Here is a 27,447-nt window from a genome sequence, read left to right on the forward strand (position 1 = left end):
TGGATTCTCATCTGGCCTTGTCGTCTTTTTTTCTTGTCCGTTTCAGCTTTTAGTTACCTTCTTGGTTTCTTACTGACACGTTTGCTCATACATACTCACTCACCTTTCCCTTTCTGTCTCTGTCACATGTAGTATCCATACTACCCAAGAATCGTTCTTCTTTCTCTATATGCATTTTCTGCAACTGTCCCTTTTCCGGGAGAGAACACACCCTCTATTTAAAGTCTTTGGAGATGCTGCAGGAAACACATCAAATCAATAATAGAGGTTTCTGCTTTGTTATTACAAAACCTTGGTCTCCTGGATGAAAAACTGTAACAGTAAAGAATCTTGACAGCAGATGTGTGTGGTGTTTTGATTTACGCACTGTTGTATTCAAGATGTCACATAATATTTCAGTCAGTAGCAAATTTCTAATGAGACTTAATTATTGGTAGAGCTGCAAAGTTTCTTTGCAGGAGTGCAGCTTGAGCACATTGACTACAGTAAGCATGTTTTTTAGTTTTAATAAAATTTAAAATTTCAGATTTACTATGTTGAAAGTTCTCTGTAGCTTGGAAAATATAAGTTCTTTTGAAATGCGAGGAATTAAAAATTGTATGTACCTCTGTACATCACGTTACACAGAAAATTGTGTGCTGTAGAGAAAACAGAGGGAGTTGTTCTTTCATGCTAGCGTTATTTGGGTGTGTAAAGGTATATGGTGTGTGACTTAAATCAACTGTACCTCAGTGTGAAAATCAGGCAATTCAAAATTAATTAAATTGTTACACAGATGCGGTTTGGGCAGTATTATTGTACTCTTCATGACAGTATAGTTGAAGGCATGGGAACTGTACAGAAGAACGTAAAGGCATGTCAGTGTAGAAAATAAATAAGTAGTAAGGTCCCATTGAATTTTAATGCCTTATATATTAAATATGTTAACTGGTGTATGTTTTGTTTTCATTAAAACCTTACTTGATAAAAGTATTACCTCTAGTAGAAGGAAATTCTTTTAATATGAGCCTCGTTTTTATGTACTTTGGAACCTTTAACTTTAACTTTCCTTTAAATCTGTGAAATTATAGTACTGAGCAGCTCTGAGAGCAAAAATCAAGCCTTTCTAATTTGTCTTGCATCGCTGTATGAAAGTTGTAGCACCATAGTCCAAACTCGTGGCTCATGTTGATTCATAGGAAGTATCTTAGACCAGGGGTTTTCTTTTTGCATTTTTTCATTGTTTTCTCAAGGAGGTGTTATTACCAAAATGACAATTTCCCAAGTACCCAAAGGCACTTAATCTCTGATTTACAGGCTTGTGTGAGATCAAGATAAATAAAATGTTTTTTTTAAAGCTGCTTTTGTTAAATGTTATTTGTCTAAGTGGAATTTAGTTCTCCTTATTCTCTTGATTATAAATTTGTGTATGAAGATGTGGTATTTATCAACTATGGAAACAGTTGTCTTTCCAAAATGTTATTTCTTAGTAATTGGAAAATAAGACTCCTTGAGTTAATTAGGCCTATCAGTGCATAACTTTTCTCACAAACTGCAATGTTTTCAGTTTCTTGGCAGTACCGAAGTGGAGCAGCCCAAAGGCACAGAAGTTGTAAGAGATGCTGTTAGAAAATTAAAGGTAAGAATCAGGTACCCTGTTTTCAGAGGTAAGATATTTTGCAAGTGTTTCTAGTTAAATTCAGTGGTTCTAGAAGCAGTTGCTTTTACTGATCTCTTCACTGGTGTGTAGGCCCTTCCCTATTTCGTCCGTGTTATCGGATGTTCTGCTGTACAAGTATTTATTTGTCTCCTAGATTGTACCATTATTTATAGTATAAAGTTTGTATACATTAAAGTGTAGTGTTTGTTCTTTGGAAACTTTAGGGCTTTGTTAATACAAACTTCAGCAGCAACCATTTGTTTTAGTGTCACGCTCACTTTATGGCTATGGAATGTCTCTAATATTGGCACTCCAAACATGTTGCACAGAATTTAAGAAAATGAACTCTTCCTTGAGTTCTAATGACTTCAGTAATACCTGTCCTGCATTTCTCTGGGCTGAGCATTGCTTCCTGTGAGCCCCAGTTAAGTGAGTTGCCTCATGTTGCAAAACATGGAGTATCTGGCCACTGAAGGTAATTTTTTTGTGCCAGAGAATGGGACTAAGCATGTCAAAACACACTGTAAGTGGGCTATGACAGCTCTTTGGGTCCTTGGCTGCTCTTCATCTAACGCTGTGTCTTCTCCACATAAACGGACTGTTTGTGACACTGACACAAATGTTCGCCTTCCAGCTGTGATAACTGGTGATATACCTGGAAATACAGCTGTAGTGAGACAGCAGGGTTTAGAAACCAGGCCTGTTTATGACAAGGGACATTACTGCCTTGTCCTCCAGGTCTTCACGTTTCATTGGAAATGGACTGTGTGCACAAACACCATCTATGTGCTGGTGCGCACAGATGGCTGGGAAAATCGGACATTTACAGTTTCCTCTTGGTTAGTATGTCCTTGGGCTCTGAAGGACTTGGTAGACAGTTAGAAAGTATCCTAGTAAAATAGTTCGTTGAGGGTTGCTAACCGATAACATGGCTTTGACTTGACTGTTGGAGTGTTGGCTAATATGCTTAAGGCTCTTCAAATGCCATGAGTTGTGGTAGGGAATGCTGATGTGATTTGTCTGCTAACTCACATTGCTGGGGAATTGCACAGCTTAGAGCTATTGGAGCATTAGTTTGTTTAGATGTAAAAATTTTTATGCCTGCTGTTGTACTTCCTATAAGCTTTTGTAGGTTTTTCAGTATCGATTTAAACAGAAGTTACTTGAAAACAAACAGAAAATTTTGGGAACCAATATTGAAAAATTTGATTCCATGTTGTTATAATAATAAAGGAAGAAAGAAGGTGTGAAACACTATTCATGTAGCTCAGCTTTTAAGACTGAGATTTCTCTTGAAAAGCCATCTTTACAAGATTGATTAGTAATTGTGTTAGGGAACTGGGACAGAAGGTCTGTGCCATTATTTTCGCTCTACCAGAATAGTACAGCTGCCTTTAAGAATTCACTTAGTCAATTCTTAGAATGTATTATGCCAACAAGATTTACGCTGCTACAGCCCGTCAGAGATATTATTGCCTAGTTGTTTTCAAGTGGTTTTGGCTAATATAAGTATGATCCTTTTTTAACCAATGTGGCATGCTGCCAGTGGAAACAAAATGTATGGTTTTGTGTGTACACCTCGTAAAGCTTATGGCTAATACTGGAGTGCAGCCTGCCGCGTTAGATGTTTTGATAAAATTACATTAACCCAAGCAAAGTTAACTCTGTATAGAAATCTGTCAAGATAATATCTTGAAATGGAGAAGCTTTTATTCTAGTTTAATGATGTTTTATAAAAGTCCTCCAGTGTAAAGCACCTGCTAGGTGTCTTAGTCGTGCTGGTGGAACTCCAGGCTAACCTGGGCTGTCACTGATCACTGGATCCCACTTTCTGTGGGTTGGATTGTATGATTTGCTACCCTGAAATAGTTGGCTCTGAAAACAGGTCCAAAAAGGATTTCAAATACTTGTTTTCAGAAGTGCAGGAAGAGACAGGACTGTTTTCTTTATTTGGGAAAAAAAAAAAACATTGTCAGCCTGGCACTAAAATTTAGTAGTAGAAAATTTTTTTGTGTATGTTTGTGGTATCATTGGGGTATGTAGATATCTGTTCTAACTTTTTCATATGTGTTCCCTAAATAAACTGCCATGGAAATAGGTGCCTGAATTGTTGCTGCCAGAATTACACTATTTTGTAGTTTGGAGCTTAGATGTCAAATATTACGTGAGATCTTATATAATCACAAGTTTATTAGAAAACTCACAAAGCAATTAAAGACAACCTTTGGAAAGACTTGAAAAATCTTGGAAGAGAATTCAGAGAGGAGTAAGAGATTCTATGTTTGAAACAATCTTCAATTAACTGAATACTCATTTCAACATTGATTTGTGTTGTGCATCTGAATTCTTTGAAGAGAAGCCTAGAAGAACTGGTTTTCAATATTAACCACACATCACAAGCTTGTTTTTAGAAAATGTTATTTAAAATGTTTAAACCAGTGAAAACAGCTTGAAAACTAATGTCTTACATTGAAAGAAAACATATAGAGTGGTTTTTGGAGTAGAAGTTCTAAAATGGTGTGTGGCTTGTGCTGCTATGGTTTTTATTATATGTATTTGGATTTAATCACAATGTTGTTATTAATGTGTTTTTAATTCATGTTAATAATAATAAATAGCTAGCAGAAAAACAGCTGAGTCTGTCCTAATATTCGGAGATATTTTTACAACTGGTGTGCGTTGCACTAATAACCTTTTGAAGTCACGCACTCAGTGTTATATAGACTATGACACACTGCTGCTGTAAACTATTTTTCTTAAGCCATCATGTCACCAAACTGTGTCAGAATAGACATTTGATATACAGCTCTTCTTTAAATCAACAGCTCTTAACTCATACTGCTCAAAGACTCTGTGCATGCCAAACGTAAGTTTGTGCAAAACTGTGGCATGCCATTATATGAACTTACTTTTACCAGCAGGTGGAGCTGATGTTCTACAGTAAAATACAACAACTTGGAGGAAATTTTTCTTCATGTTTCGCTGTACTTGTTTTAGCCCAAATACTACTACTACCCTCTCTAAACACTTTACAACTTTGCTGGATCTGCTGCAATTTGAATATACAGGTTTTTCAAACATCTATATTTAATTTTTTAGAGGCTCATCCAGTGGTTTTACCTAATTAAGATCTTCCCTTGTGTTTTCAAATTTCTTGGAGCTGTACTGCAGGAGAAAGAAGCAAGTTGGGCACTGATGTTTTAAAGTGTGTGGTCTTGTTTCCAAGATGAGGCTAACTGTTTTCATATTACAAACAATGATTACATTCTTCGGTTAATGAAGGATATAACTTTTAAATCAGACAGTAGGAATGAATTTGATTCTTCTTCAAAAGTGCTTGAAGGGTTGCTATAGGTGAGGACAGGTGGAAAGATCAGCATAACAGATGGAAAGGCCAGCATGACCAGACATCTAGTGAGAAAATGGCATGGAGGGGTGTTAGGGAGAAACCAGAAGTAAACAAGTGAACTCGAGTTTTGGTCTGTTCCTTTTACAGTCTTCAAAGTGATGTTTTGTGAGAACCAAGCTTAAGGCTTGTTCTCTTACCCAGCTTCCAACTCAAACTCATTTTCTTTTCCTCTTTTCTTCTGTAAGTGGAGATGACCAGAGATAATGTGAATAGAATTAAACACTTTAAAGCCACTTGAAATATTCTTCATCAGCTCCTTGACCCTTAAGGATACATGAAGTGAAGAGTGCTTTTGCACATACGGCTGCCGCATGCTGTGGTGCTGTCCTGCTGCGGCCCTTAATGGACCAACAGTGCATATTGTTCAGAGCTCCCTTTCATGTTAAAGCTGGGTTTCATTGTCCTTGAAAGGACAGAGGAGGGTGGAGTACAGAAAATCTTTTAATATTGGGATAAAGAGGTTTCCAGTCAAATCTTACAGCCATGACTATTCTAAGTACTGGAGAAAGCTGGCCCTGAACCACACAATCTGCTAGGGGCAGCCTGAAGACCAAAGCGCATCAGATTAGGAGAGCCGAGGAAGAGAATACCTGTTTACCCTCTCTCTCTCTGAAAAGAAGAAAAGAAAAAAAAAAAAAAAAAAAAAAAAAAAAAAAAAAAAAAAAAAAACCCTCAAAAGCCCAAACAAACCAATCCAACCAAAAAACCACCAAAAAACTCAATAAACCCCCAAAACACCACACCACCAAACAAAAGAACAACCAAAAAAATCCCCAAACAAAAATAAAAAACCCACAGAACGAACAAACCAAAAAAATCCAACAATAGTAAAATAATAATTAAAAAAGCCCCTCTCATTCTCAAGAAATGAGAGATGGAAAAATGACTGTACTGCATTGTCTCCTACGCTGTGGTTAATAGATCAATAGCCGCCTTCTCAGTCCAGTGTGTGTTTGGGAAATAAAATACCTCATATTCCATAGAAGTGGATTTCTGAGATAGCTTTTCCGCTACCCAGCTGATTGTAGAAATTCAAGATTGCATTCCCATGGACATTTCATCCTTTTTCATCCTGTTTTTCAGAGGTCATAGTTTCATTATACCCACATAAAACGTGCACGAGAGCTTGGACCATAATATGACTAAAAAGATGATATGTGATCACTAGAAAAGAAATAGGGTCTATAGGTTTCTTTCAGGCATCTTTCCTTATAATGAATGTTGATATGAAAAAAAGAGGAGAAGCATCTTCTCAAAAACAGCTATAAAGCTGCATATCAGCTTAGGCAACTATGTTGCCCTAGGACAGGCGTATTTTAAGGTGTGTCATGTCTGATGTCTCACTGGAAGCCTGCATAAAATCAAGGAATTGAACCTCTATTCCCTGGGCTGAAAGATGAGCACCCAAATCACAGAAACGTCTGCCTTTGATGTTTTGATTTTTTAAAATAAACTTGTGTGCAGTGATGTGTAGATACTGAAGAAAACCATGTAGTTTTGATTTGCATATCTTAAATTGATTTTGATAGAATTTGTTGTCTTTAACTAAAGCTCTTGGTGTTTTTTTCTTCATGATATTTTTGCTGGTTAATCCTTTGATTGTGGTTTGCTAAGACTTGATGCATAAGCATTTTGAATGTAGTTTTAATGAGTGTCTCAAAGTATGAAAGTTTTCCCTGCTACTGTAATAGAAGACAAGATATATGGAAATTTTTTCTTTCCTATTTTTAAAGCTAAATTAAACTATAGAAAATAGTTTTATTTGTATCTGTTGCTTTCCTTAAAAGCTTCAAGAAAAATATGTTAATTCCAAAGCACTTCAGTCTACCCCATCCCACTGCGCCCAACATTATTATTGGGCCAAATCCGAGTTTCTTGCCTGAGAACAATGTATGTATAAGCTAACAGCTTAAGAACTTGGCCCATCATATCTCTTCCCAAGCCATGGTGTGATTCATTATCATTTTATATCGTTGTCCGTTTTGATGCCAATGGGAGGCTACAGATTTTTGCCCTCTTAAATAATCTTCTTCCTGTGTGAGCTACAAATATTACTTTGTTTCAAATGTGTGCTGAAAGGAGAAAATAGTGTTTGTAAGTGTCCCCTGTCCAGAGGTCCTTCAGCGTCCTCTTTAGGTGGAAAGAATGAGTAGAAAAAATAGAAGAAAAAAACAAATTGGCTGATACCTGGCTAAGTGTTAGGATCTGCCATTCAAACTCTGCCTGAGTGTGGGGAGTGATCAGTATCTGTGGTACCTGTTATTGCGTGGAACAGGGAGTGGGCAGGGAAAGCATTAAGAAAGTAACTTCCTTCATTGATCTACATGGACTTTTCAGTCACTGCATCCCAGTAAACCTTTAATTAAAAAGCTTGTTTGTCTCTCTGCATGTCCATGTGAAAGAGGTTCTTTTGTGTTTTTTTCCTTCACCGTTAGCTTGGTTTTGATTTGATTTGATTTCTTACAAAGTGGGTTTCCAGTCCTCTGCTAACTTGTGCAAGTATCCTGTGATCTTCCTCCATTTTGTCAACATCCTTCTGCATTTAAAAACCTCTGAACATGAAATTTAGTTTCTCACAAGCAGGTGATGCAGTGCAGCTGTTATTTTCTTCTTAAGAATCTGTTCGAAAAGTCCAAAGATTGCATTAATTGTCCCAATCGTATTTTCATGAGAGGATCCGTAGTTAGCAGAAAGCTTACCATGACATCAAGACTTTTTTAGCTCCATCTCTGCAGGGTAGCCTCCCAAGAAAGAGAGTTTGTTCCCACGTGTATGATTCACAAGTTGGTATTGCAACAAAGGGGGTTTGTTTGCAGACGGGCGATTTGTGCTGTTCTGGTTGGTGGGATATTCTCTGTGTCTTTTGCTCCTCCATAAGCCTTCATGATCTGCAAGCTCCCTCTGTAATGATTTTAGATTTCAGATCATTAGTTACTTTTCTCCCCATTTTTTCCTCTTATTTTTTCTGCCTGCAGATTTTATCAGTAATTATTTTTCTCCTGGTCATTGTTCAGTAATGTCATGCTTAAGAAATAAACCCTGCTGGAATACATTAAAAACATATCTTCCCAATGACAATTTCCTGTTTATAACTGCGCCTGGAGACTAATGTAACTAACTTAACGAATACTTTTGTTGTATTGCTTCATTTCCTAAATATAATGGCATGCAAAACTCAGTCAGATGCTTCGTCTATTTTGACAAGCTGCATTTTTTGTAAAATCCATATTGATCATCATTAATTTCACCTCACTTGAATTCTTTAGATCTTGAACTTGATTTATGCCCTTTGAGAGCAGAGATGTGGTAGGGTCACTTTGTTTACCCTTTTTGTAGTACTGGCACAGAATTATCTTCTGGAACTTGCTCAGTGTTGTAAGACTTCTTGACTACTTGGAGCAAGCTTTGGCCAGCTGTTCTGAAACTCATGCAAGTTATTCAGATCTACTTATTTTCAAAAGTTTTCATGTTGTATCTGTTGCTCGGGACACTTGAGATGATTACAGTTGGAAAACCAAGCATTTCATCATCATTCTCCACACACACCGTTGCTTTAACTCAGCAGAATAAAATATTATTTATGTGTCTCTGCATTACTGCACAGAAATACGTGTGTGCATCTTGTTTATAAAGGCACATTTCAAAAAAGCCAGGGTTCACTCTGTTCCAAATCAAGGTGTGCCCCAGGATTGCAAAGGTGTGGTTCTGTGCACTGTAAAATGCATGGGAAACTGGGATGCCCAAACTTCCAGGTGGTCTTTGGGTTTTGTGGTCATTCCACTTAACACGTAGCAAAGTGAGCCAAGCGCAGAGCCCCATTGGTACGATGAAAAGGGACCACATATGTCCTCAAAGTTTCGTCCAATAAAAGGACGTAATCAAATTACAAATCAGAAAGGAGAGCTGGCGGAGTGGAGGTGTTGAATAAATGTATGGAAATGATCTGAAAGACAGTTTAAGCTTTATGTTCATCTTGGGAAGAAAAATCAGTGCTAATAAAACATTGATTGGCCTATTTTTTTAAAGCAGATATTTAAGAATCAGACAAGTTTAATTTCTAGTGTAAAATTTAAGTCAGATTTTTGAGGGGTTTTAATAAGTGATTTTTATTAAAGAAAAAATATTTTTCCCTGTAGCAAATCTGAATTGTCCTAGAAGGTCAATAAATGTTGTCGGCCAAAATGCCTGCAAACCAGTAATTAGGGTATTTTAAATTTTATTTTCTATAAAATTGTATTTTTTTAATAAAAAATGTGTATGAGATGACCTACCTTAATTAAAATAAAGGGAGGGGGATACTCATTAAACTGTATTAAAAATATGCACTAAATATGTGAGAAATTTGCTTAAAGATAAATAGGATGTCGGGAAAAGGATGTGTGTATTGCAAGAGTTTTATAAGTGAAACTGAAGAGAGGCAGAACTAGAAGTTGGTAGATTTGCCTGACTTCTGACTGGTTGGTTTTCGCTAGTAAGTCATCACGTACAAACCTTAATAAAATATTTGGCAATGACTGTAGCAATCCTGGCTGTTGAAATATAAAATGTTTTTCTAGGTTTAGGAGTTGGGTTTGGGAATGGCATAAGAGTGCTGTAGGTGGGATTTTTGTTTGGGTGGTGGTGGTGTTGTGTTTTGGTTTCGTTTTTTTTTTTAACTAACTTGTGAACTGTGTGGTATTTGTTAGCTAATGTGATATATTAATCAGTAATAAACTGGATAGGTCATGCTACTGTATGAAGTTAATAGGATTAATTATAAATTAATGTTTTACAGTATTTTCAATAACTGTGCTTTCGAAGTTAGGAATAGAATTTGGGAGGAAGGGGAAAAACAGGTTAATTATGTGTTTTTAGGGTTGTTCTTTAAACTAGTTAATGACTTGGCATGCACGGAGATGCCTACAAGCAAAACGAAATAAAATAGATGGAAACAGTCATACTGTGTGAAGCAGTTGAGTTCATGGAAAGATTTCCCAAGTACTAGTTGGCATAGGAACAGGGACAGAGCAAAAACCCAAACCCTCAACTATAATAATTTTAAATAATAAAAATTAGGGTTTTGGTGTTTGTGGAGGGAGGTATCTGTTGGCTACAGCCAAGTACTTCACAATCACAAGGTAACTCAGGCTTCTGTCTTGCAGGTCTAACCCTTATTAAGGTAGATTAGCACCCTTGGTGACATCCTAGACTCTCTATGCCACTAAAAGTCATTGTCCTCACTGACTTTTTATATAGGTTATTTGTACCGATGGTGGATTATGTGCTCAGTTGTACTTGAGTGGGAGCACTTTTGAGAACAATGTGTTCAAACATATAGCTGTGAAGCAGAGACCCCAGCTCCTCTGACCTTCAGTGAGTCATCCGTATTTGTGCATTTGAGAATACTGTCCCAGACTGCCAAAGGGAAAAGGGCTGGTAACAGAGCAAAATATAGAGCAATTCTGTATCTTTCCTAAGAAAGGTACCCAAATTCATGACGCTTCTTAACTGCCATGCAGTAACAAATTCTAGATGCTCTGCTTATTTTATATGCAGTGTTCGTGAGAGAAAGACAAGTCAGATCTAGCAGGTAGAAGAGGAGAAATAAAAGGATGGAAAATGTATTACCTGACCTGGTCATACAAAATGTTGTCTAGCCGTAATCTAGTGAACTATTAGCAAATAAATCCAGAGAGTATGATAGATCAAGTATTTCTTAGGTGTTGACAGCTGCAGGCCTTTCACACTGAACATGTTTAGAAGAACTGTTTTCCTTAGAGAAACACGAGGGAAGTACCCTCTGTGCGTGTGTACAGAAGTGAGTGTAGAAGTAGTGGGATGTGGAAAACGTGGTGATGTTCACTGCTCATCAACCGAGCGGTCGACAAACGGTCTGATAATGCTCATGTTCCTACTGTTCTCCTAGAAATCTCATGCAAAAGCTTAAATCAAGTGTATAAACAGCAGATAAAAGTTTCAAGAGAACCAGCCTAAGTAATTTTAAAATACTTTTTCTTGAATTATAGGAAAATTCTACAGTGTAGTCAGAAATGCTGTGCTGTGCCCAACCGCAACTTAGGGAATGGTTGGCATTGTTCATAAGAGCTTTTTGAAGAAGGAAGGAGACAACTTCAGGTGGAAGGAGTTGAGAGGAAATGAGAAACAAAAATAAAGAAAACTTTTTAATGTGATTGCTGTTGTATTTTTTTTATCTTACAGTTTGCAAGACACATCAAGAAATCTGAAGGCCAGAAGACACCTAAAGTTGAATTGCAAATCTCAATCTATGGTGTAAAAATTCTGGATCCAAAAACAAAGGTAAGAGACATACATGTTTATGGTGCTAAACTAGTAATTAAGTATCGTTTTAATGGTTTTGAATGGTTTTGGTTTATATTTTAAAGAAGTATTATAACGAAAGCCATTCTGTTGATGGAAAATACTTCTAACATACCATTTCTTGTTACAACACATGGGTGACATCTTCTTGGGAAGATACATGATAGATATTCCAAAATACAGATTGTAGCTGATGTGGGGTTTAATTTTTTTAATCCTTTCATACCAGAAGTTTTAAACTCTGGAAAAGATGAAAACAGTGTGGTAAGTAAACGTTAACGTGACGTATGGTAAACACGCTTTTTCCAGTTGGTCATTGTTGTGTAGGTGCCCACATGTAGGTGTTTGCAGATGAATGAGGAGACGATGCTTGCAGTGAGTCATTCTTCATGATGCTGTTTCTTTGGAATTGCACCTCTCTTTCCTCAACTGGTTCACGGTTCACTTTTGCCCCTTCTTTTTTTTTGTATCCCACTTCTCTAGAATGCTTATGTTTTTCTCGGGTATGTTACCCATTTCTCTGTAGACTTCATGTAGCAGGTCATGAGCGCTACCATAGGCCTTTCATCTGGCACAGCATGACAATTCCTGCCTTTTCAGCAGTCAAGTCCACTGAGTCATCCCGTGGATAGGTTTTCTATTCCTTTGTTTGCTCTGGTATTTTGGAAGGGGTTATAGTAAGCAAAACATCCTCTACACAGACTTCAAAGAGGACTAATGAGATAAATATTGTCAAGCTGAAAAGTATTTATTCAATTGTCAGCAGTTCTTAACACATGAATGCTCTTAAGTCTTCTGTAGATACGCTGAATTTTGGACTGCATGAACTGTTTGATACTGCTTCTTAATTTTGGAGTAGTCACAACCATTCAGACAGTAATAGTGCTCAATAATTTGAGCACAGGTAGCTTTACTTCAAGGCTGTGTCTATTTGCAACCCCTTTTCACTTCAGACCCCTAATACAACCGCAACCTAACAGTTCATAAGCAGAGGGGGCAAGAAACACCCATGTTAGCTTGCAGTTTTACATCTTCCTTATGTCACAGGGCAGAAGGGGGTACTAAACCCCATATCCTGGCAAAAACTCTTCTAAAATAAGTTTTTAAATGCCAAACTATGCTAGTCTTCATAGTTTTTCCTGCAGAGATTAACAGAAAGCAGTGAGACAGAAGTTCCTGGGGGAATAGGAGCATTCTTATCTCTTAGCAATGTTGTTATTACAACTCAAGTGGTAATCAGCTATGAGTAGCCTTTTTATCTCCTACTTTATTTCTTAAAACTACGCATAAATGTAAATTTGAATCAACTTTTCCTTGCAGAATTTATGGATGTGTTAGAAAATTACTGAGATTCTGGGTTTTCATCGCTGATTACAATGATTTTTTCTGTGTCTGTTTTTGAAACAAATCACTTCAGTATTGTTACTGAGGAATATCGATTCATATTCATAATTCATTATTGTGGTAGGGACCAGAGGCCCGCTCATGAATCAGAACTTGATTCTATACTTGACACTCAAAAACTAGATGATACATAAGTGATTTTATCCCTAAATGATATAAAGATATGGATCTACAAACCTAAAAGAGCCAAAACAAGCATGTTTTGTTACACATAACTGTTAAAGAACTACAGAGAAAGAGATTAAATGTGAGAGAGATTTGGGGACGTGGGAGAAATGAGCTACACAGAATAACAGCTTTAAAGACTGAGAAAAGGAACCCAGCTGGGACGAGGGGAAAAGATTGCTCTTAGGATATATTTCTTTTGATGAGTGTTGTGTGCAGAGAGGGCATGTCCTTGTTTATGAGCTTATAGCGATCTGGGAACCTTGGTGCTGCACAGAAACTTTCTTTTTTTTTTCATACATAATAGTTCACATCTAAACTGCATATTTTCCTATAAAGCAAATGCTGCTTTCCCATGTAATAAGCCAAATAAAATAAAATACCAAGAAGAGACTTGTTGAAGAAAAACAACAACAAAAATTTTTGTGATAGTTTATATCAGCCTTGTCAAGCTCTCTCAGCTGAAGAGCATTGCCACCGCAACTTCTTAAGTAGCTGGAACATGATTTTTAATGGAAAGCAAAATACAGTATTGAAAACATGCAAATAGTAATGTTTAAAAGCTGTTTGTGTGGCACCTTAGGCAAACAATTATTTAGGCATCTAATTTATTTCTCTATTTGGATAACAAAGACATTTTATTTCTGTTTGCTATATTCAAGATAGAAAGGTAGAAATTTAATTCAGAAAAGCCATTTTATCAAAAAGGCAATGAAATCTGGAGTGCACCTGGAAAAAGAGCAGAGTATTTTATGTAATCAGTCCCTAAAGAAATTGCACAGGAATGCAGAGCAACAGTAAAACCAATTTTCATTACTGTCCAAATAATAACTTCCTGCTTACATTCATTAAAAATGGGAACATTTGTTAGAAGATGAGTTTGCAAACTTCTTGAAGTCCTTTTTTTGAGTGCTCTCATATTGAGTGAGAGATACTCAGAAATGTTACTGCAGCTTGCCTGCTCTTATGTACATGAGGAAATCCAGAAATTTGCATTGTGCACCTTTATCCTAAGCAAGCACAGTAGTTTTTTGAAAATAATTTTTCTTTTTATTTTCAGGAAGTCCAGCACAACTGTCAACTCCACAGGATATCATTTTGTGCTGATGATAAAACTGACAAGAGAATTTTCACCTTCATATGCAAAGACTCAGAATCGAATAAGCACCTCTGCTATGTCTTTGACAGTGAGAAGTGTGTAAGTATTCAAGATGCTTTAGAAGGATTTAGGTTACTGTTATGGTCTTTGATTGGCTTTGAAATAGAACAGGAATGGTTAATAAAGGCAGATAGCTGGCCTCCAGTTGAGGTCACTTTGATACAACCTTCGGTGCCAATGTAATGTCTTGTTATTTGGATGCTACCAGAGAATTCCTTGCACCAGCCACTGACATTCTCTCCTGTCTGAGATAGAACAGGGCAACTGTTCAAAAATGTGCAATAGCAGGAACAAAATAATACTTTAGGACAGGAAGTCAAGAAAATGGTGTCTCACTGAAACAGGGTCATGTGTTTATTCTGAAAGCAATTAGCAATTAAAAACACTGGAATCAACACTGAAAATGTATGTTTAGGATCTTTTATATAATCTGGAGCCTCTCTTTTCATTTTATTCTGAAGTAGCTGAGAAATCATACAAAGGAGATACTAAGGAAGCAGTAATTTTTTTAGAAAAATATGCGTATTTGCTTCTATTTATAGGCAATTATGAAGCATTAAGTGTAACTTCACAGCTTTTCTGACTATTTTGTTGTTCACCTGCATTGCTCCAGTGTCTCCAGTAGGTACCATTCAGAATTTCTGTACGCATCTGTTCATTTCTCTTTAAATTTCTATCCTGCACCTCTTTTTCACACACTACCATGATTTTAAATTGCCCTTGCAGTCTCGGCATGCTAGTACCATTTTTATTCCAGACCAATGCACTGTTTCTTCTTCTCTCTAATGATATTTCACTTGCTGTACTTTTTTCCTCTTCCAGCCTTTTATGTTCTTACAGGTAGTGAAGGAAATATGTTCCTGGCATCGAGCAGAATGCTCTGTTTTAATGAGAAATAACCAATTCCATTTCAATAAAGAAGAGAAAATTCTAGATTAGCTTTAGCCAGATTAATGTGTTTTCTGATTTCCTTTTTGTTCCCCTGCCACATTTGTTTAAAAAGATAAAAAAGTTATTACTTATTGTGTTTACTTTCTCTACTAAAGTTCTAGGCAAATGGCATATCCATCTGTTTGCCTTTATTGGTGCATCTTCTAAGTCAATATTCTTTTCTGAAACCTTGGTGTGCTCAGTCGACTTGTATACTTATTTTTACCCCTGTTATTTTTGAAGTACATTTTCTGCACCAACTGTATATCCATGTAATAACATATGATGCAAATCAGCATAGAACTACTAAAATTATTATATTTTGCACATGCAAAAGCAAATTCTGCTTGGTTGGATTTTTGTGATCAGAAATACATGCACACATCAGCACACTGTAAATAACTGTTATTCAAGATTTTGTAGGACTTGTAAAAATAAATGTTGACGTCAAAGTTTAAAAGCAATAGGGGTCAAAACATCCTGTAACACGAACACATTAATCCATTAAAACTAAAACAATTTATTTAATGATTGAAAAGCCTGTATTTGCTTCAGTAATCATCAGAAAATGACATACTGCAGCGTGCTGTCTGTGTTTACAGAAATCAGAGGCATAATTAGTACTAAAAAGTAGCTAATTGCGTTCAGCTTGTTCAGCCTTCCTTCTTCATCCAAAGTATTTTTAAGTTGGATTGATAGCATTTTCTGTCAAGATACTTTGCTGAAGAGTGTTTGCTATGCTCCTTTGTAGCGCTGATTTCATGATGGACGAAGCAAAACTTCTGAACATGATACCTGGTGTAAAGTATTTTGTGATCATCTGAAATGAAAGTGATTATATATTCTTAACATACTAATATCGATCTTATGTTTTATGTGAAGGCAGAAGAGATAACTTTAACAATTGGTCAAGCATTTGACTTAGCTTACAGGAAATTTCTGGAATCTGGAGGAAAAGACGTTGAAACAAGGAAACAAATTGCAGGTTTACAGAAAAGAGTAAGTTGCAAACTGTTTTTTAAAGTGATAAAATAACATGCTCTTGTATCTGTGTTACCTGCTTTCTATGACAGCGTAATTTCCAGCATTATTCTCAGAATGCTAAGAATTGCAACAGATGCTTAAAAAAAACCAAAACCCTAAAACAAAAATTATAAAAAAATCTGATAACTGTGAAACAGTATTTTATGTTTTCCATTTTGCAAGGTCGTTAAAGGGGAAAACAAGGTTGAAATATGGAAGATAGAGAAATTTGATTATTTTTTGTAATTGGGTAACTAGTTAAACTAAATCACCAGATGTCAGATAAAACTTACTCTCAGTGGATGTTGTTGTTGAAATGAGTGTGTATCCCAATAGCTTTTGCAATAACCACTTGCTTTGTAGATTCAAGAATTAGAAACTGAAAACACAGAACTGAAAAATAAAGTTCAAGATTTGGAAAACCAGTTAAGAATAACACAAGTACATGCGCCTCCAGTAAGTACATGAACATAACTCTTACATCTGAAGCTACGCTAAATCTGTAATCGTTGTGTTCTGATAATTATTAGCATCCCCGCTGTTTCCAGTGATTGTGATTAACATGCAGTGATTGTGTAACATGTCTGTTGAAATGCAGTATTGAGGTAACGGTAAGACTGATGAGCCAACAAAAGTGCAAACTGCAGTGTCTGAAACTGTAATTCTTAATCCCCTTGTCATACCTATTTGTTGCTGCCAAAAGACTCATCCTAGTAGACAGCTAAACGTGCCAGCTGTAAGGCTGAAGAGCTCTGTTCTCGACTTAAAGGATATGGTTCATGAATGCTACTTAGGATTTTTCAGAAACTTTGTCACAAGCATATTGTCACTGACAACTGGTGTGTTCTAAATGACTTCTAAGACATTTGGTTTGTATTTCAAAGGAGTTGTTTTGTGTCAGGAACTAGCACTGGGTGGGTGGGTAAAACGGAGCAAATGCAGGTTCCTCATCGCTAGAAGTTTCTAATGTTTTCTGCAGTTCCTTTAAATGATCACAGTAAAAGTATTTTTAAGTGACTATGACTGACAGTTACATACATCTAGGCAGGACCTCTGAAAATGCAGGTTGCATTGCAGACTGATCCTAATGACTCCTCTCCTCTTACGAAGGTATTCTATCTGTATTTATTTGTCTAAATAAAATTTCTTTATGTATGCATAGCTAAACCTTAGAAAAAGATGGGCTGCTTTTAAAAAAGCTGTGTGTTTTGGGCTGCCTAGTTGCTGCCCTGAATGTGCACAGTTTCACTTTAAATGGGTGCCTAGAAATTTGGGCAAGGTAACAGTGTGTCTGTAATGGTGATGACAGTTTTTGAGTAGTGTCTGTACGCTCCCTTGATATTGATTGTGGTTGTTCCCCGAGGAAGTGTCACTTCATTTTACTAAAATCTATTCCAAGGGAGAGCGCACCATAAGTTATAAAAACTGCGTAACTGCCACAGTGAATTGTAAATTATGGATGGATGTCTTCTCACTTATGAAGCATTCAGTGATAGGTAATCAACTTTAATGCTAGATTTAAAATCAATTCAGTCAATTCTTTAATATTTTATTTTCCTCAATTGGGATGGCAGCTAGTTTATTTATGAATATAATAACTAAATGTACCTTTGAATTTAATTAGACAGGCTCTTAAGTCCCTTGAGATACATGCATTTCATTTAAACTAATGAACTTGGTAATTGTATTTAGTGAAAAACTTAAAATCATTAATAATGGCAAAAAAAAATCCTGTATTTTGTGGTTTATTTTGTCTTTTAAGACAATGGTGTCTCATTCCTTATTAAAGAATTAAGATCTAAATTTGTAGATTTGCCAGCCATTGGTAAATCTTCTCCCTTAGACGGTGTTTTATTGTTAATTACTACTGGTAAAATAAATATGCATATTGCTGAAGTGGCACTGAGGCTGCAACAAAATTATGTGATACTGATAATCATTCTTATTAAAATATTTATTCATGTTAATAAGTCACTACCAGCTATTAGTTTTCACATATAATTTTATTGCTGTAGTTACTCCTTAAGAAAACCACAAACATGTCCTGTCATAGATTTCTGAGTTTCCTCATTATCAGAATTGCAGTAAGAGCTGTTTAACAGCCTATTTAATGTCTAAATCGATTCTACCACAAAATAGATTTATATAAATGAATGACGACTGCGTGAGGTTGGAGCTATCTGTGCTCTTGGATGTAGTCCTCAGCATCTTCAGCAACTTGGATCCTGCATCAGTCAGGACTTTGGATTAAGCCACTTTCCTTCTATATGATTGTTTGATCAGTTGTGCAGCCAACAATTAAAAAAAAAGGAAGCAAAAAAAACCCCCCCAACACATTTTTAGGAACGTGTTTTTCCCAAATCTAGGCGCATCACTGTCCACCAAACACTACTGACTTTTGTACCTTAGCAGGAGACGTCATTCAAGAAGGTCTGTTTTAAACGAGGTTGTGTAAATCTGAACTTTGATTTGTGCTGGCATGAGAGTCAGTACAGATAAATGGAACAATTTGGTTGAAAATAAATGAAGGTATGGACTAGTGAGGTGATGAAGTGGCCTGATTTCAGGGAAAAGAAAGCATAAATATTTTTGAGAGTCCGATACAGAGGTCTTAAGTCAAAGAGCCTAGAAGAGCAGTGTTTTGGTGATAACTATCCCTTCTTTTACTGTATGAGCAACAAATATGTATGAAAAAAGGAAATAATAAACAATTCATAAGACAATTGATTGCCTGTTATAGTTTTCAATTAATTTTGTGCACTTTTGATTCAAATCAACTATCACTTCGAGCACGGCTTTGTAAAGTCTCTCCTATTAGAAAAAAGCAGGTGGCACAAAGAATATTTTCCTCTATTTCCACATAATTTCTGTGATGAAAAAGTTCGCTTTAGTTTTAAAAAAAAATTTTAGAGGTTTATTGTTTGCCAAATTTAAATTTAAAACTTCTAAGTACCATATTGTAACAAATATTTGTACATCTGCTGCTTCATAATTAGAAGAGAAAAAAAAAGCAGTTCTGTCTTGTGATCATTTTGGCTGAGTAAAATTTTCAAATCTGCTGATAGTATTATGTTAAATATTGAAATAAAATAGCTTACATAAATGAGGCAGAATATCCAACATGGGGCAGAATACCTCATCTGAGTCACTTCCTAAGCACTTTTGGTTAGACAGTGGAAAACTTGCTTCCCTGCAGCTATTCTTTGTGTAACATGCTATGAACATAATATATTCATTCTCATTATTCAAAAAACAGATTTATTAAACTCTAAATTTTTCATTCTTTCACAGCTCTTCTATCCATGCTATTGAATTATAAAGAGATGTCAGTGCCATATGAGAGCTTTCTGAAGCTTTTTTAGCCATAATAAGTGATTTGATTTATTTAGTTAATTTGATACAGCTGTAACTCCTTACCTGTCAGTCCAGTCTGGTGTTATTCTGTGTGCTGAGATCTAGGGAGGGATCCTTTAATGACTGATGGGAAGTTTAAGCCCTGAGCCTTGATACCTAATATGGTAAAAGTACATGTGCTATTAACTAGCATCAGAGCAATTTGTAATGAAATGTTCAGATTCAAGAGCCTCCTACAGAGGGTTTATGCTGTTTATGCTTAAGTAGTACCATGGATTTTCATATCTTATGCTCTCCTTTTTGTATTTAGTTCTTTGCGTGCTGTTTGTCCTTTCTCAACATTTGCCAGATGGCGCTGAAATGGCTTTCCAGTCTTAGAGGCTGTTGACTGTGCTCTTCCTTTAGTGGTTAATGCATGGTCACAGAAGCACTTGGTAGTCAGCAGCTGATTTAGCACTTCAGAAGTCAACACTAGCAACTTGATTAAACAAGTATGTACTTAAGGAAGCAGAAGATGTTGCAAAGACCTGTGATGACATTTCACAGAACATGACATGTAAACGTTGAAATAGCATTGTGCTACATCCTCTTCTCCTTCAGTCCCCATCCCTATGGAAGGGACACCGCAAGCCACGCGGCCCAAGCAGGCATAGTTTCAGGCTGACAGTGGGTGTGTATTTCCTTCCCCATGAGAGAAGAATTAGGGTTTATAGTATTTATTGCACCTGTAGTGTGAAACAGGGCTGTTCCACATATCAAGTGATGTCACTATTATGCTTTATTTTAAAATGTCAATCTAGGACAGAATGTCTTTCCCACTTGTCAGTAACAGAGAGACCATGATATCATTTGTATGCAGTGCCAGTCTGTCATTTCTTTGCTCCTGCGTCTTCCCTCTGAAATTGATTGAGTTTTGTGTCTTTAATTATTCTAGACACATTGGTCTTCCTGTGAATTTTTGTGAAATGAATTACATATAAAATACCTGCAGAAACTTGAAGTTCAGTTCTTTTTGTATTATTTCACCAACCCTTCATGCTGTTGGGTGGTTTGGTTTTGGTTTGGTTTATTTTTTGGTTTTAAAAAGCAATTTCTGCTTTTTCTGACAGTGAAATTAAAGCTCAGATCGTCTGGTTCCCAGACCATTTTCCCATGGACAGGACCAGATTACATCTCCTGTTCTAACTTCAGTATCAAAAAGACAATAGAATCTGAGGGCACCTTTAAACTGTGAATGAATAAATTAATATGTATATGGTTTTAAACATTTGGCTTGCTGCACATTAAAAAATACCAAAAACCTTGATCTCAGCATGATTCCGTTCTAAGTCGATACATCCAGACTGTAATTTAAAATAAACTTTTTGAGCTTCCTATTGTCATTTAAAATAGGCTTGCTAATTTAATATGAAGACATACATAAACCTGTTTGCTGGAATTTGTAGTCAGGATCATATATAATACTATCAAGACTTAAAATTCAGATCCTCTTTTACTTCCAAAAATATTTTGTCTGTAATTTATCAAAGATGGTGCACTGTATATGTGATGCTCAAGGACAAATTGGACACACCAGGCTGGACTGCGATATGTGACTTTACTGACAGATGTAATTCTCTGAAAGAAGTGGGTCACGCATTCACATATTGGACTCTTGGGTAATAATGTAGAACGCTTTATTTGCAAAACGTAGTGTTAAAACATCTTAATTTGCTGATCTCTGACATAAAAATGTGTACAAAGATTATTACAGACGGTGACATATCCGAAATCTGTCTGTGGTCTAACTAAGAGAAGAAAATGCAAGCAGTAAATTTTAAGCAGAAGCTTCATTTTAAGCACAGAACTAAAAATATTTTGGGTGATTGATAATTTCATGTATGAGAGAATATTCCAGCTGAAACTTCTGTTACTGTTTGTTCTAATTAAATTGGGGTTTTAGGCGCTAATAACTAATTGGAGTATTAGGGTGTTTATTGTGAGTCCTCAGTTCTCTATTGAAAAAATTCCACTTGTATGAACATAGGAAACAATAAGAATAGAAGTCTTAGGGATGACTTCTCTCTCCAGTCCCTAAGTAGTGGAAGCTATAGGTTTGTTTGGGAAATATAAAGGGAAATCTAATGTAAAACTGCTTTCCTGATTCTTCTTGCTTGTATTGCAGATTTTTGGCAGGCCACATAAGTGTTTATTTGAGGACTTCTTTTAGAACACTGGCAGGCTGAAATGGGTGCAAACTATATGCATGAATAGTGCAATTACACACCCTTTACATTTGGGCAGTGTGTAAAGCAGATGCAAAGCGCTGTCAGCAGCAGGCTTCTGCTTTTGAGGGATACATTTGCTGTCAAAATTATCTTGTTGCTTGGTTGTTAGTATGACTATGAAAATTTTTCTCTGACTGTTCTAAATCTAGCCATATGGCTAAATCAATCAATCAAATTTAGGTATTTTTTTCCTGTCAGTTCATACGCTGTATGGGAAAAATAAAATTTCTTTCTTAGCCTGTAAAAGAAGTCATTAGAAGCAATGAGATCACAGTTGGAAGTGAAAAAGAAAACTAGGTTATATCAAATACTTTTGCATAAAATGTATTGTGAAAGTTTTACATTAAATGATCAGTCTTCAGCAAACTTTTTCTTTCAGGGTGTGGTAGCTATTTAGATTTAAGTTTGTTGACATTCAGTAAATAATAGACTGCTTAGTGATCATTTTTTCTACTGTTGGTTTTATGTTTTTAATTGCTAAAACTTTAAGAAGTTAGTCCCTAAAAAGTGCGTATTTGCCAATGCAGAAGTGCTACACAATAGAAACTTTTTTCATTTCCTGAATGGATCTGATAAGGACACGCCATACTGACCTAGGCGTTTCCTTAGAGTGGTTTGCCATTATAGCTGCGCATACATGTGCCACGGGAAATGTTGGTATGGGATGTTTCTTTTTGTCTCTCACTCCCTTGCCATGTACTGCTGAAGTTTCCATTACTTTTGTATCTGTGCTGTTTACTTTTCTTCTGTTTTAGTGGCTTGGCAATACATTAGTCACTAGGTTTTTTGCATTTGGCCTTGATTATGTGAGGACAATCTGATTTTCATTTTGTTGTTTGCTTATGACACTTCTCAAGTTTGTATCACAGTAAGACTTTGGATGCTGCTGCTGCTGTGTATAAATCCAGCCTCCAAAGATTAGCACAGCCCTGAGAGCGCCATTTCAAACAACACCTTTTTTTGCAATTTATGTTGCTAGTGTTGCCTAAAGCAGCCTGGGTTAGCTGGATGGACACACAGCCTTCGTGTGGGTTGGCAGCGACAATAAGCACCCTCAGTTTCTATAGTCAACTGAACAGTAAACCATCGTACGGCACTCAGGAGCCTCTGGTGAGATAAGAGAGAATCTTAATCTGGCTTGGGTTTGGCTGAAGTTTACCAGGCATGCCTTCAAGGTTTCCTCTTTGAGCAGCATGTTTAAGGCAGAGACCGAAGTTGTGACAACTGCATGATTCTAGAGAGAATGTTGAAATATGAGAGGCAGAATTGAAAAGCAGCAGGAAAAGGTATTGGGAGAAACAGCCCCAGAAGGAATGGTGTTCCATTTGCTCTAAGTATTGTCGAAGAAGCAGAATGCAGTATGTATTCCTGTCATGGTAGTCTTACAGAAAACCTGCATTTTTAAATGGAGCATTGAAGATACTGATTGGTTAGACCTTTTTTAAAAAAAATTATTTTAATTGTGACTTAGAAACATAGGCCACCAGCACCTCATTACCCTCATTAAAAAGCTTTAACGCACCCATGAGAGAACCCCAAGACAGACGTGTGCGTATTTCAGAGAACAGCTTTGGAATGTGTTGCGGCATATCACGTGGTTCATGATTCCATTAAGACTGCCAAGTGGGAAAATGCACATGGTTTTTCTTTAGCTATCTTCTGCTCTTCCTGAAGGTTTAAAATCCTATTTGTGGTGTTAAAAAAAAATACATTTGAAATTGCCTATGTCAGATTTCTTGTTACTGAAAAAATATTAAATGAACTGAAGATGTAGCAGTTAATGAAACTGTTAGTGCCTACACAGTATTTTATGAATCAGTAAATTATTATATCCTTAGTAGTCCCAAATCTGAGGTAGCTCATCATCAGTGGTTTTGTAACTAACTACGTAATTTCCTCTCACAGTTCCTTATAACATTCCCTGCAGTTATCCACTGGGACTGTTCGGTATATTACCAACTTAAATGTTGTAAGGAAGAAAAGTATTTTGCCATTTCATTAATACACTGACACGATTCCTGTGGGGGTATGACACAGAGATTGCAATCAGTGTCTTGAGACACCTGGTTAAAAAAAAACAAAACCCAAATTATTTCTTGATTAGCAAAAATTCAATCATGCTACGTTTTCTGGTATGATGCAGCCAACAGTGCATCGTCAGCATCATGCTAAGAAGAGTGAGTCCAAAATAAATCCTTTGACAGGCACATAATAACATCTAATCATAAGAGACCAAGTCCACTGAACTAGTATATTAAATTCATTAAGAATGATTTCATGTGGTTTTCCTGTGTTGATGGTACAGAGCCCAGAATAGAAAGTAATATATCAACCTGACAGATACGGCATGTTCAGTGTTACACAGCAGGAAGCTCAGACAAAGTATAATTGCCATGTAAAATGGCAATTTCAACTATTGTCACTGTATTTTCTCCCTTTTTAGGTTGTGTTCTTTAGAGTAGGTCTGTTCCTTGTTCCTCCTGCATTTTCAGAATCTGGTGTTAATTCCTACGTTTTAAAAGCAGCCTGTGCAATCCTTCTCTTTGACCTTCCAATTATTATTTTTCCATTGTCAAATACACTTCCCTGCTGTACCTGTCCTGACTCTGTGCTACTGGAATATGAAGGGCTGGAAGCAGAAAGCCACTGTCAGCCTCACAGGTCCTTCTGGGTCATGGGATGCAACATGCAGTGCCAGGTTCTGGGCTTCTGTGCTGCCCTCCAAATGAAGAATTGCTAGTGAAAAATCATTATTGGCAAGACACGTTCCCAAAATTGTCACATGAATCTTGACACCTCGTATGACGTGAAAAGTTCTAAGATTATCACTTATGAGATAAATAGGAGGAAATGTGACTGCTCAATGTTCAGGGCTCAAATGATGCAAACAGTGTCTGTTCTGGTTTTGTACTGAAGCCTTTCGTTGCCTGGATTTTATACATGCTCATCATCTTTCTAGTTCTGCTCCTTTGCATCCTATATGCATTTTGCTGGTTTCTGTATGATTTTTCATGCAATATACATGCTTTCTTATGGAAACTACTCATCCGTTGATTTTGCATTTCAGGGAAATATTACAGTGTTTACTATTATGAGATCTAATTTTTCCATATATAAGTATAGCAGCAAGTATTACGTGGTAGTAATTACACAGTAGCCCTACAAGTCTTCTACCTGTTAGCTAGTGATACTCTTGAAATAATAATCACAATTCTATGTCTTGTAGGTTTTCACTTTCATTTTCATTGATTACCATTCCAAACCCTCTGTTTCACAATTCCAGCTTGGGAACAGATGAGTTCTTTGCAATTGCAATTTTTTCTTTTTTAATATTTTTTTAATGAATTGCAAATCTTAAATGGAGGAGTTTGTGGTGTTTGTTGGTGTTCTCCTAAGTATGGCATTGTTACTCAGTTTGGGTACCTGTACCCTTAACCTGGCTTATCTCTGAAAAAAAGAGAAGAAAGCAACTAAGACTCAGTTTAAAAGGATTAGAAATGTTTTGAAATGTTTTGTTTTCTACATAACTCTAAAAAAATGGCTTAAAAATAATTTATTAAATCCTGCTCTGCTGGAGTTATGCAGACTTCTAATGATATAATCTGTAACACTGTATAAAGAGAGTAAAATCCGACTTGAAAATCTTTGCTGTATGTATCTACCACTGCTTCAGTCTGGGCAAGTTTGAGGATTTTGTAGACAAGATACCATACAGCATAGATTCCATTCCTGCCTTCTCAGAGTATAAACTCTTGGCCCTAGCCAAGAAGAACTGTCTGCACAAGTATGCAATCCCTTCTGTTAAGATTCAGAGATGAGTCTGTCCTCCAAAGCCTTGTTTTAACTGTTTGGCGCTGTTTTCTTCAGATTTTGAGGTAGGAATTACAACTTGTCCCCAACAGAAAGATCGGTTGGGCATGTTTCATAAATATTTAAATACATTTTCTTTTTGCTTCTCTTTCTAGGATCAGTCCTAAAGGCTCTTTTTTTTTTCGAACTTCACCTATATAAGATCCATTTCTTTTGAAACCTTTCAGGATTTACAGATATTTCCCATTCAGGAAAAAAAAAAATTAATGTTTTTTGATCAAGGTAGACAAAGCCTTTAGCTTCAATCTCTATACAACAATGACTCCTGCTGGAATATACAGTTAAATACTCCCCAGTCATATGAGGCTGCTGGCTTCATGTTCTTGTCTGCCTAATTCAGACCAGATCCTTGCAGTTACCACTTTGTCACCTTAGGTGAACACTATTACCATCCCTGTTCTGGTGTGGATATTACTCACTTCCCTCTGTTCGAAGCTGTTCTGTGGATTTATTAAGAGATCCAGAGAATCTTACAGTCCTCAACATTTTTATTCCCCAGCAGCAAAATGCATATTCCATCCTGGTTCCTGCACTGCTGTTGTAGTGACTTAAGGATTCCCTTGCTTTGCAGCAGCGATTCTCAGCTTTTGAGATACCTACTGAAAATACCAAGTTCAATTAGTTATTCATCCACACAGAAAAGATGGCAGAGGAGTATTATTGTCCATAAACATTTAGGTTTTCAAATTCTGTAGACAGGGAAATGAGTATTAATATAAACAATTAAATCTGTGCACTGTGAGCTTCTGCTGAAAGAAGATTTCAGTTAAATAATTAGATGTTCTTTAAATATTGGTGGGGTATAAATGGTAGGTGTTTCCTGGTTCAGAGAAATGAAATTCTGTCCTCTGCTTTAACCACCAGAGTGAATCTTCCCAGATATGTGCTTACCTGCTAATTTACATGTGCAGATCTCAGATATTGCTGATATGTTGGTGAATTTAGACATTTATCAGTGCATCTGACACATCCACATTTGGAAAGATACCCATCGTCACTTTATGTAGTGTAATTGCCAAGGAGCAAGTCATCTTCATTCCAGTTAGTACTTGTTTTAAACTATTTCAAGTTCTATGTCTTGTAACTATAGCATGAACAGTAAATTGCTGACAAACTGAAGTATGAAATGTATTTTGTTTTTTTTTTTCTTCTTTTCCTGATGTTACCACGTTCTGTTCCTCAGAATGTTTTCTCTTTCTGTGATTCCTTTTCAGCTGCTGCACATAAAGTGTGATAATGATGAACACATGTTTCAAAGACCCTCTACTTTTTTCTGGTGTAACAATGAGGATTCACCTCCTTGTTTAGATATCTCTTCCATTACACTTACTCCTAGGAGTTCTCCTGACTCTAGACTACCACCGGGATTGTTAATACCACCACCTTCAAAAAGTGGTCTTCCAAAGCCAACCAGTGAATACAGCTGCCCAAGACCTCGTGTAATCCTGCTGTGCAAAAGCTTTCTCATTTTTTTTTCTTTTGGCTTTCCTTTGTTCTCTGTTGTGTATTAACTAGTGTTTAAAATGTGCATTTTGTACAGTGGTTAAAGGACAGAGAAGATGGATCTTAGATTCTCTAGGAATACTCTTAAAAACAGAATTTGCAAAGATTTACTCTTCTTTCAATATAGCTTTTTCTCTCCTACCCCCAAAACATAAATTCTTTTTTTTAAATGTGTCTAAATCAGTTCGTTAATTAGTTACCTCAGTGTTATGTGTCAATCGCTTATTAAAATTCTTTATATGAAGAATAGTTATTCAAAACGAACAATTCTAAATGTCCAGCATCAAGAGCTTCCCCCCTCCCATGAATTAATAGAAAAGCAATCAGCCGTTAAATACCTTTTAGCATACTTTATAAAAACTGTGCAAAATGAAGGTTGAAAATTACTCTTAAATAAGAGATGGGC

General features: G+C 36.4%; 1 protein-coding gene across 3 annotated transcripts in view; it reads left to right on the forward strand.

Moving 5' to 3' along the window:
- GULP1 (GULP, engulfment adaptor PTB domain containing 1) overlaps nucleotides 1-27,447 on the forward strand; it is a 67,184-nt gene that overhangs the window by 23,509 nt on the left and 16,228 nt on the right. For 2 of the 3 annotated variants that reach the window (XM_010134539.1, XM_010134541.1), the window contains exons 2-6: nucleotides 1,547-1,618; nucleotides 11,247-11,345; nucleotides 13,996-14,133; nucleotides 15,907-16,023; nucleotides 16,411-16,503. In XM_010134539.1, the coding sequence (XP_010132841.1) occupies nucleotides 1,547-1,618; nucleotides 11,247-11,345; nucleotides 13,996-14,133; nucleotides 15,907-16,023; nucleotides 16,411-16,503 (519 nt within the window). Of the gene's footprint in view, nucleotides 1-1,546; nucleotides 1,619-11,246; nucleotides 11,346-13,995; nucleotides 14,134-15,906; nucleotides 16,024-16,410; nucleotides 16,504-26,752; nucleotides 27,315-27,447 lie in introns of those variants that run through there. The other variant, XM_010134540.1, reaches the window with a different exon arrangement.

The sequence above is a fragment of the Buceros rhinoceros genome, unplaced genomic scaffold, assembly GCF_000710305.1.
Source record: "Buceros rhinoceros silvestris isolate BGI_N320 unplaced genomic scaffold, ASM71030v1 scaffold6314, whole genome shotgun sequence".
In the NCBI taxonomy this organism is placed as follows: domain Eukaryota; kingdom Metazoa; phylum Chordata; class Aves; order Bucerotiformes; family Bucerotidae; genus Buceros; species Buceros rhinoceros.